The sequence below is a fragment of the Catharus ustulatus genome, chromosome 8 (genome assembly GCF_009819885.2).
Source record: "Catharus ustulatus isolate bCatUst1 chromosome 8, bCatUst1.pri.v2, whole genome shotgun sequence".
NCBI classification, from domain to species: domain Eukaryota; kingdom Metazoa; phylum Chordata; class Aves; order Passeriformes; family Turdidae; genus Catharus; species Catharus ustulatus.
Genome location: NC_046228.1, coordinates 12,991,803 through 13,003,329, shown reverse-complemented (window position 1 = coordinate 13,003,329; position 11,527 = coordinate 12,991,803). Strand labels below are relative to the sequence as shown.

At 37.4% G+C, this 11,527-nt stretch overlaps 1 protein-coding gene across 1 annotated transcript in view; it reads right to left on the bottom strand.

Moving 5' to 3' along the window:
- Positions 1-292: 292 nt before the first annotated feature.
- The window catches only part of SLF2 (SMC5-SMC6 complex localization factor 2), a 29,593-nt gene continuing 18,358 nt past the window's right edge, over positions 293-11,527 (bottom strand). The window contains exons 11-20 of the mRNA XM_033066351.2: positions 10,813-10,954; positions 10,284-10,386; positions 9,484-9,660; positions 8,831-8,928; positions 8,075-8,162; positions 7,474-7,599; positions 6,595-6,672; positions 4,936-5,022; positions 3,493-3,561; positions 293-2,453 (exon numbers count right to left, since the gene is read on the bottom strand). Coding sequence (XP_032922242.1) covers positions 2,418-2,453; positions 3,493-3,561; positions 4,936-5,022; positions 6,595-6,672; positions 7,474-7,599; positions 8,075-8,162; positions 8,831-8,928; positions 9,484-9,660; positions 10,284-10,386; positions 10,813-10,954 — 1,004 coding nt within the window. The 3' untranslated portion in view covers positions 293-2,417. The remainder of the gene's footprint in view (positions 2,454-3,492; positions 3,562-4,935; positions 5,023-6,594; positions 6,673-7,473; positions 7,600-8,074; positions 8,163-8,830; positions 8,929-9,483; positions 9,661-10,283; positions 10,387-10,812; positions 10,955-11,527) is intronic.

Sequence of the window (11,527 nt, the reverse complement as noted above, 5' to 3'; positions counted from 1 at the left end):
TCATCAGCTTTGGGGACTTCAGAGAGTTCCTGAAGCTGCTGCATCAATTAAGTGTCCTACTGACCTTCAGCCAGACCTACCTGCAAGTCATTAATCACTTCTGAAATCCCCATCCATTACCAAGTCCCACACAGGAACAGTGAGAATATGAGATCCACAAATAGTTTCCCTGCCTGGTTTCTTCAACTTTAAAAACCAGAAGCGTTTGGGTTATTTTAAGCCATAGAAGCCTGTCGGCAGGGGGGGGGGGGGGGGTGGGGAGAAGAAAAAAAAAGGCAAGGAGCTACAAATATATATTTTATATCCAGACTTTAATTTTTTCTGTTATTACTGCAATAAAGTGCACCTACTTCCACATGAAATGCAATAATCGGGCTCTTAATATAGCCAACAGAGTATGAAAAGATAGACCTCAGTGCAAAATGCTTCTCTGAAGACAGCCAAAACAGTTAGTGTGCAAACAGCCTCTTCCAATGCATGTATGCCCTGGTTGAGGGACAGCAAATGAGTTGGCAAAACACAAGGGCAGCAGCTTTGCTATTTCACTGCCAGGACCCCCTTATAAAAACCCTGTGGCAATGCTTGGGAATAATTTCTGTAAGGATTCTGATGAGCACCAATTTAACTCACATCTAGACTTCAGCACTTGAGGAATTACTCCTCAGCTACAAAACAGATGGAAAAGAAGTCCAGAGCAAGCAGGAACGGGGGAAAGAGGGAAGGTGCTAGAACAGGCATTAAGCATGAAAACACAGGACTGGCTGAGTTGAGAATGATTTCAAGACTGTATCATTCTATAATGAGCTGGTCAGCTGTGAACCCAAGAATTGCAACATGTGCCATAAGAATAAAATAGGACCTGCAGCCTTTTTTTTTTTTTTTGTAAAACACAGTCCATTTTGTCCAGGGACATTTAACTAAAAATGAGTGTCTGGTTTAATTGTTCCATTGTTCTGTTCAATGAAAGTAAATATCAAAGTGGCTGTTTTGTATGGAAAAACCCTCAGCAGTTTCAACATGCTTTAAACTGCAGTACAAATTCCTCTAAACCCCTCCCCTTTTCTTGTTCAAAATATACAGGCCAGCAATGTCACCTTTACACTGTAAGAAAATATATACACATTAAATACAGTAAACATTCAGCATTTTTTACCTTTATACAATATTAGTGAAAAAAATAAAAACATTAATAAAATTACATACAATATATTCAACAGAGTAAACAAGTGTTATAAGAGGGAAGGCAGATAAGCTATCAAAGAGCAAAAGATGACATTGATGTAACAATGTAACACTTGAAAAGAAAGAAAAATATTTAGTATCAATTTGTAATCCAATAGACTTCCTCTAAAATGTGTCCATTCTATGACAGTTCCCTTATATGTAGTACACATAATTAAATTTGAAGGTTTTGTTGTTGGCAGGTTTTTTAAGCCTTATTTTACATTCTTATCATAGACAATTTAATACAAGACAGAGTAATCTACAAGAATTAAAACAGTATTATAAAAACACACATGTTGATGTTATTAAAAAAATCTCACTTATTATGGGAATCCCCATTGGTGCTTCTACCCAATACCTTAACTTTTTCTTCCTATATACATCCATCCCACAGACAAACCACAGTGTAATATTTAAGTAGCATTTGTACAGAGAGCACAAAAGGAGATCACACCTTCCTCTGATTATTCCATAAACAGCTCCTGGAGCTTTGAGAACATATTGGGTGTGCAGCAGGACTTCACACCAAGGAATTCAGTCATCATATGGCTTTCACAGTCCTTGCAAAGGTGAGCCAAATGCTGTTCTCTAATCTCCACTGAGATGATATTTTATTCTCCATTTAAAGAAGTTGCAACTTCTGTATTTTGTGTTTTTAAGAGACACTGGATGTTCATACCAATTCTGCTTTGCAGATTACCATGATTCAGCCCACACCTGAACCACTTCCTCACCTGCTCACAACAGGGGAGGTCTAACACTCCTTCTGAACTCACATTTCATGTCACAGGGCAGTTCCTTCCCAGCCAACCTAAAACAATGCTCACAGGTATGCACTGGCAAGAAAATAAATACGCACTGTTCTCAAATATGTCTTGTGATTAACAACGGAAACAAGAAAACTTCCCTCAGTTTCCAACACAGTAAATTATTTCTAGCCAGTTCTGACAGGGCTATAGGAACAGCTGGGCTTTTTGTCAGTTTATCCATTTCAATTTTTCAGAAGTAGAGCACTTGTAGTAAAAAACAGTGTTAGTCAAATCAGATTCTCATGTGTCTAGTGCTTGTCTGAATCAAGTTGAAGTTCTAATTTAGATGACTGATTTCTTCTATTCCAAACAAGGTGAAGCTCCATTCATTCTACATCCTCCTTGATTTCAGTTTCTGTTATTTTCCCATAACTAGGCAAGATGTCATGAATCTGGCTCCCAGAAGTCATGCAGTTTTCCCTAAAGAATAAAAACAATTTAGTGTATAAGTCAAATCCAGTGCCAGAAGAAATTATTTGGGTAGGCAAGTGCTTAGATTGGGAGCACCACAATGTGCTGGAAAAACTCCCTGGAATTTTATTCTAAACACTTGCCTGTTTCCCATATGTGAATCAACCCCAAACATCTCCAAAAAAACAACACTCAAAGAGCCACCTCGTTATCAGCTTTCATTAATTGCTAAGTAAATTCTGCAGCCATGTGTAACATGTGTCACTCCTTGCTCTAGGAACATGAAATATTACACATACTGCACACAGCTTTTTTCCCACATTATTGGGAGCAGTTAATAGTCTTCACAAATGATTAATTACACAGTTTTTAACTGCAATCAATACTAGGCATACATGCATAACTTAAATTTTATGTAAGGAAGAAGTCTTACAAGCCAAGGCTGGAAGAAAGAGCTCTGAACTTTGAGTACCATTAGAAATTATCCACTTATTCTACCAAGGCCAGATAGGTGTCAGAAGGGCAAACATTTCTGAGACTTATCATGGCATTATTTACAACTGTGTACTTTTACAACCATGAGAGGCTTTGCCTAATGAAATTCGATACATTCAAAAGGGGAGGAGCTGTTGAGAGTCCTTAAACATATACGAATAAAGCCCCAGATTCAAGTCTCAAAGCCACAGGTGCCAGACCACAGCAGGATGTGCCTCACTGCATTCCTGCTCTGATGTCCTTCTGGAAGCATCTGCTAATAGCTGTGATCAGAGACAGGCCCTGTGACTCGACTCAGGACTGAGGTTTTAGTGTATTACACACACCTTTACAAAAACAGCACTTTTAACAATAGAGAGGAGATCCTGCTTTTATTGAAGCCAGTAAAGTAAGAATTTTAATTAAAATCCCTTCTAACACATCTAAGTGTATTCCACAGCCATGCCATTTATGTAGAAAATCTCTCAAAAATAATATGCCATTTTCAAGTGCTAAAAGATGAGTTAATGCACTGTGCAACGAGGGAAGAGAGAAAATGGTTTCATTACAGTACCTGAGTAAGCCGAGTGGTTTGTATCACATCCTGCCATTTCCCATATATCCTAGCAGCCAAGCCTTTTACCTGCAAATTCACGCTGATTAATTTAGCCATTTATGTTAAAAAAGACAAAATCATACCCCCTGTGTTCCCCCTCAGCTTCAAACTTTAAAAAATCCTGTTAGCCCAACATACAAGGGTTACTGGAAAGGAACAATTTTATTGTCACAAAGTGTCATCACCTCAACTTCAGATCCCTGTAACTCGTGACTCTGAATGTAAAGTCATGCACTCCACAAACACATTAGAGGCACATGACTCCTCAGGTTAAATGTTTGGAATCACCATGCAAACCTCCAAACACCACTCATCCCTGGGAAATGAGGTTTGCCACACAAGTCTGTACCTAGAACAGGGGCAACTGCAGCCACAAAAGTCAAAAATGCAGCACTGGCTGCTTCTGAAACAAATTCCTTGTACATGAAACTCTGCTTTTTCATAACCAATCACAAGCAGGTGTTTAATCCAAGTCATTGACACCGAGATTTGCTTCATATGCTGTATTAAGACCCAGCACAGTGGCATCCTCTACAATTTACTGCAGTATTTCACAAATGAAGCAATGGAGAAAACCAGAGTAGGATTTTCCTCTCTCAGTGCAAAGGCAAATAGAAACAGAAGTGAAAGCAACCTACACTCCAAGGCAAGAATAATTAACTTGTCAAAAGGATCCATGCTCCACTAATCTGTCTGAGTAAGAAAAGAAGAATGTTTTGGAGAGGTAAGGAAGCACACAACTGCAAATGCCTGATTTAAAAGCTGAGGAAGCCAAGGCTTTTCAAAGCTGGGACGGGTCACTTTATCACTGAGCTGACCTGGTTTGCTACAACAGCATGCAAAGCATGAAGGTCACAAAATTAGGACTACCAGCAGCAAGACTCACACGACACAGCAAACAAAAGGGCAGCTGTCCAAGCTTGATGCTGCATCACATACACAGCTGGCGTAAATCCAAAGCATTTTTAATCAATTCATTCATTTGAAAAATAAAATGGAGACTCATGCAAGACAGGCAATTTTTCAGTATTTGTATCCTGGCCTGCAGGTAGGTCCTGCTCTTACAATTGGAGAGAGCTACCAGTGACTGCCACAAAGAGAAACAGAGCAACTCTGTGGGCCTAAACATGATGCCTGGCTAAAGGGAAGATCAGTCATATTTTAGAGCTGTTAGGAGTCCCACTGTTAGCATAAGGAGTATCTTCAGTGAATTTAAATGGGCATGAATTTATCCCATGGAAAGACATGATGCAGACACAAAAAAACAGGAAAAAGCCCCCAAGCCCATGAGGAACTCCTAGAATTTCCAGGGCTGAGATGAGGGAACAACATGCATCCCACAAACACTAAAAACCACCCCAAAACCAAAACAAAACAGAAAAATCAAGTTTTGCACCTTACCTTAGACCGATAAAACATTCTTGCATCTTCCCTTATATCACCTTTTACGTGCTTATCTAAGGCACGACAAAGCTTCAGTAAGTGTTGCTACATAAAGACAAAAGTGTACAGCTATTAAATCTGCCATGTCAAAACTACAGGCTTTATTCACATATTATACCAATTTAAAAATTACATGCTTCAGTTGAAATTTTTCTCAGAAATACACAGTTAAGAAAGGGAAAAGAAAGAAAACCAGATGACATCTCAAGATCCTCTATCTGTTGCTGGCATGTTACTGCTAAACCAGGTCTAAGTGTTTTTAAAAGCAGCTTCAAAGTATAGCAGAGCTATACAACACAAATTCTAAAGTTCCTACTAACTAATTTGAAAATCCTTTCTGCCCCCAAAATAGCACAGTGCAGTGCCATTCACATCTTTCATCAGCAAAAAAAATTCTGAAGTTAACAATAGCTGAAAATAACCTTTTCAGTAATGATGACTCAGGTAATTTCTTTTGTAGGAATTGGCTGAGCAGGTAAAAGATATCCAAGGTTTTATGCGCTGATCTTTTATTTTCTCTAAATTTCTGATTACTTTAATAAGGCAGTTTTGCACTTCATGATCTCCTGATAATGATTCCCAAGGTATTTCACATTCTGTTAATTTCTTCATGAAATTCCTGTTTTCAATCTCTCACTGAACAGCTGCCAAGAGGCTCCGCTCTGTAGAACAGGTGAGACATGCTGAAATTCTATTCACAAACATTTGCTAGTGTCTCAATGCCACCACAATCTATCCCCTCTAATTGGAAGAGGGACAGAAATGATATAGTCAATATTGATTTTACACAAGTCTAGCCTGCACAATATTCAGCCACACACCTCTTGCCACTTGATGGCTAACAGGTCAGTGAATAATAAAATCTTTCTTCATTAAGAAATTAAAGAAACAATTGAAAATACCACGCTCTCCATAAATCTAAGTAATATACTGAGACACTTAAACATCCAAACATTACTGGTTTATGTCTCTGAAGCATAAACAAAGTTCCTATGACAGATTTCTTCAAAGCCAAGAGCTACTCCACAGGGCAGGTTTACAGAAACACCTTGCAGCAAACAACTCCAAGCAAATGATCAGAGAAACCTGAACAGAAATACTCAAAGGCTAAGCAGAAAGTATTACTTAGCAGGTGTTGACATCACATGACACAAAGGAACTATCACTACAGAGAAGAGCTACAGTCCTTGTTTTCATTTGCTGCACTCTAGGAAAACTGAAGCATGCTTGAAAATATTTCAGTGGATATTTTTTAAGTGGCTTTCTCCTAGACTGAAAAATTTCAATCCTACTTCCAAAGTTGACAGAATAATTTGACTTAGAATCTGTGTTAAGTTTATCTCCAGATACTTTCTGAGAAAGATTAACACAACAAATACCTGCTCTTTCACACGTATGTTTGGAGGTAGCTCCATTCACAGAAACACAAAATAGAGTTTTCTCTGCGGTAAACACATGGAAGTTCTTCTGCATTTACCTTGCCCAGAACAAAAGATTCCCTCAGTACTGTTATGCACTGGTGATCTTCCATCACGTGATAGCTCTTACCAAAACAGACTAACATACATGATAAACAATATCTTAAAATCTAAAGGTCTAACCACTAAAGTTACTTACCCTTTGACTAGAATTTACAACATCAAGGCAACTGGCTTCACTAACTAGATGAAGTAGGACATAGACTAGGTAGTACACCTGGAGAGAAATCAAAAGAGCTTTAGCAGTCAAAGCACCATTATAACTCTTCACATCTGGAAACAGAACCATCTCTGCTTTCTGGAATGAATCCTCCAACAGCCAGGCCAATGGACAAGTGTATCAACATATCTGCCTAAATAACTAATTTGAAACAGTATAGGCACATATTAGAAACATTTTAAACCAGTATTATACTGTTTTGAATAACTTAAGTAACCCATAAAAATGTGGTTTTAATAGCTGAAAATTAAATTCAGCAGCTGGTTTTGCTTTCCCATCATCTACTCCCAGATCAAAAAACTTGCTGAGATTCCATGATAACCACTCAAATAACCAAACCAATATTCAGTTTTTGGATGGATGGAAATACTAAATCTTTCTAACACTCATTTGAGAGAAGAGATTAATAAAAGATTAATAAATCTTTTCCTGAACCCCGCAGGTGAAGGTTTGGCTCAGCAACAAACAGTTTTCACTGATTACATCAGAAGGGAGGGAAGATTGTCCTCTGATTACAGAGGCAGAGACTCAAGACTTCCCTATGACTCAGAAAATCTGACCATTTTCCTGTCTGGAAAACAACCCAATATAGGTTCCTCCACCATATGCTCTTTTTCTTCCTCTATTACTATAACCAAAACTAATAACATTTTAAAAGATAAACAGTAACAAAACAGTTTATTTACAGTTCCACATACAGACCTCTTAAAAAGTAAAATAAACATTCCCCAAAGTAGTATAAAATATATTATATATAAATTTTTTTACAAAGGCAAAAAAGCACTGTTGGCTATATACCTCATGTTCTAGTTCTGCATGAACTTCATCATCCTTATGCTCCTCCTGTCTTTTTCTCATTTCTCTCATCTTCTTCAGTAGATAAGAAGGTTTCATACACACCAGAAAGTGACGCAGAAGAAACATCTACAGATACAAGCATTAATTGGACTGATTTACTAACAACAGAAAATTGGAAACTGAGTGCCATTGAAACAAGAACAGAAAAGGGTTTTTTAATTAAAAACTAAGATTTCATGCTTTGAGTGTTTTTTGACTATTCACAGACCTTAGTGTTTGTACACTTCCTCAATAAAAGACCAAACCTATGAAAGCAGTGTCTCTCCACATGATTACAAAAGGAAGACACAAAGAAGTGTAGACCTCTTTCCTATGTCTAAAATTAATGTTTAGGCATATAAAGAAGCACAAGTTGCAGAGCATGCAGATTACACATGTGCAAATACACTTTTAATACTCATCTAAGCAGAAAATTATTAATTGATCATTTGGTAAGGTTCTTGAAAACAGGCTTACAATATTAAAACATAAAACACAAGCATGCAATATATATGTTTTCTAAACTTCCAAATTCTACAAAGACAACACATGTAAGCAGTACCTGCCCGTCACTGTCATCAGGTATTTCTACATGCCTTTTATGAAGAAATTTTGCAATTATCACTAGGCTAAGCCGTCTTTTTACTTCCCTGAAAAACAAATTAAAAATTACTTCCCATAGAATTTCTCAAACCCACAGTTTCTACAAAGTATGTGAGGCTATGAATGTTTTCCCTAGACATAAACTTGCTTGCAAGTATTAAACTGGATTTTCTGAACACAGGTGCTATATAAACCAATAAATAGGCTAGCAAAACAGAAGTACCCTTAATCTCATTGCAGCTCAGCTTCTGCACAAGTAAACAATGCTAGATACTTGTCTCCAAGCCTGAAGTTAATGATCCAACTAATTCTGCTTGCTCAGTTATGTTATAGTCTACTAATTACAAAGATACAGAACTCAGAATGATGCTTAGAAGCAGACATGAATTACCCTAAGAAAATTTAAATTTTGGTCCCTCAGACAAGAACTAGGGTGATGGATGTCAGAACCTGAAGCTAAGCCTTTCTTTGCTACAGGGTACCAAGAATCCACATCCCAGTAACTACATAGAAGATTTAACAACCCTTTTTCACAGCAAAGTGATCAGGAAGCTATTCATGCACACTGAGAATTGCACATACATCTGTAATATGAGAAAACAAATCATTTTTTGCTTTCTGTCATGTAATAAATATTGCATTTTTCTGACTGTGAGCTTACACAAATAAACCAGCTGTTAGTGATCCTATGTATTTCTGACATTAGTGTCATTACCGTCCACGTGCAGTCGAGCTGGGCACGAGCTGAACAAGCCACAGGAGGTTATGGTGATTACTGGAGAGTTCACTCACTGCCAGGCACAGCTCAGGCATCTTTAAAAGAACAATAAAGCATCCTGAGACTGAAGAACTGCTATTTGCTTTATTTGAAAAGAAGCACACATCTACTCCCTAGAAACACAGGCAGCATAAGTGATAAAGGAACTGATCTAACAAGAGATGACTTAGATAAAATTTCTGTGCTGCACCAGGAGGTGAGTCTGCTAAATACAATTTAAAGTAGGGTAGTTGAGATCAGAATGTTTTAAATGACATCTTACCAGCATAGTGCAATAATTTCTTCATTCTTTCAGACTGCCATTTTAAGCATACAGGTATTTTAATACACAATTTTAAGATAAACTCTTATAAAAGAGGACAGGCAACTCAACGTCATGCAATAAAAACAGTCAGTGTACCCACCCATTTCCTAAATCTCACGCAAAGCTTTGAATTTTTCATATTATATGTACTATTACTGAAAATTCTATATTGCATTTTCAGCCAGTACTTTTCTGATATGTGAAAAAGGAAAAAAAAAAAACTTCAAAACAGAAGTTGCAGTTTTCACAAATCCACAAATCTAGTACAATAAATTTATGAAGTTACCTTTGTATCCCAGTCTTTTATACTCATCAGAAGCTTTACAAGAAGGCACTGAAAGTCTACCACAAAATGTTGTTTTAACTGTTTCTCCAAGCTTATTTTAAATAGCAACACAAGCAGCAGCCATAATTCGTGGTCGGTATATCCATCATGAATTATTGACGTACAGAAAACTAGAAACTTTAAAAGAAATATAGAGCATTAAAATATGGAATTGTTTTAGCTCATTTTCAAGCATGATGAGAACTGAAGTTTTCCACACTCACATTAAAAAGTTCTTCAAGCGATGTACTGCTTTGGCAACACTTGTGTACTAACATGTCCCCATCCCCCAGTAACAGCACACTTTTTATTAAATACCTGCTGGAGACTTTTTTTTGAGCAATGGCAGTATTCCCTAGTCACCACCAGAGCAGGAAAAATCTTTCTTTACTACATAGACAATCCTCCTTTAATTGAAGGAAAGGCCAAAAGATTTTCTAAATACTCCAGGTAATACTGAAAACTAAAATCAGTAGATAGTTTCTTCTATGTGAGGGAACAAGATATTCTATAAAGTGCCACAGAAGTAAAAGAGGCAGCAAAACTCTCCAACTGTGAGTGAAGTCAATAGAAGTCAAGAAACTCAAGTCTGCAAAATGCCTGCAACAAACTCTGCTGAATGTGAAGCTGAAGTCTCAGGATAACCCCTTATTCAAACACATGCTCAGAACTAGATTGCAAACCCTTTCCTCCCTCCCAAAAGAAAACACAAACACGCAAAAAAAGAAACCAAATCCACAAAAGCCTAGGAGTCTTCTCACCTTAATCACATTAATTAAATTGTTTTCAAGTAGACTGGGGAACGCTGGTCTGGCTACATCCCCTCTTGGCCATTGTTGACTGACTGTTTCTTGCGCCTGACTTCTATTAGAAGAAACACAGTCTGAGTAAAAAGTGAAGAATTCAAAAGCCCACAAAGGCTTATTGATATCAAACTGAAGAAAAAAAAATCATCAAGGCATCAAAATGCCTTCAAATCAAAATAATCTTCAGTTACAGAGCATCTAACACACATCTAACTCAACTTGCAGCCAATTATTTTGCCCGGCTATTTAGCCAATATTCCTGCAAACCTCCATTAGGAAGATGCAGGACAAAGGACAATGTTCTGGTTTGCTGGATCCTTATTGAGAAGGCATTGTTTGAACTCCAGGGTTATTTATTCTAAGACCTGAGCTAAGAACTTCTGGGGTATGGAAAGGAAATAAAGAACCTTCTGAATCTACATTCTAATCACAATACTTGCTTTCACAGGATCTAGGCAAAAAATATCAAAAGGAAAACACTTACAAAATATCATGTTCGTTGAAGGGGGGTTGAAGACGTTGCAATGGAAAGAGAGATCTGAACTCAACACCCATATTGACAAAAACAACTGATATATCAGCTATTGAAGGAATCCATGGTTTATACTGTTGATCATTGATGGAAGCTAAAATAAAAGATGTGGAATGGATTAGTTTAAATTTAGTTCTTAGCGTTAGTTCCTTTTAAGGGAAACAAATAAGCTTAGCAGTTTGCATCAATTCTAACAGCTCATCTCAGAGGAGTCAGTACGTTAAACAGTAAGCTTATTTTTGGAACAAGGAGGGAGGAAAAAAGTCTAATACAGTATTTTACACTAGGGAAACATCTTGCCTACATAACAGGTCGATTAAATTCAAGTTCCACCCATTTTCTTCATAGTTCTCTTTCATCATAAGCAGCAGAACAAGCAACAAGGTAATGTTTTTGTCTAAGAGAACACACAAATTACTGCCTGTGTAGGTAAAGGTAAGAGGGTGTTATCACAGTGGGACTGGAAGAGAAACTAAGTTAGATTTGAAAACACACAAGGTTTCTGGAACAGAAGTGGCAAACAAGGAACTCCCAGCCTTAATTGTTTGAATGCTCATTATCTTGAACTATTCATTCAGAATGAAGCCTAATGCCAGCAAGGCACAAAATAAAGGAGGTTGCATTCCCTCTGATACCAGTTCAGATTTCAAACAAGAAATAAAATCCA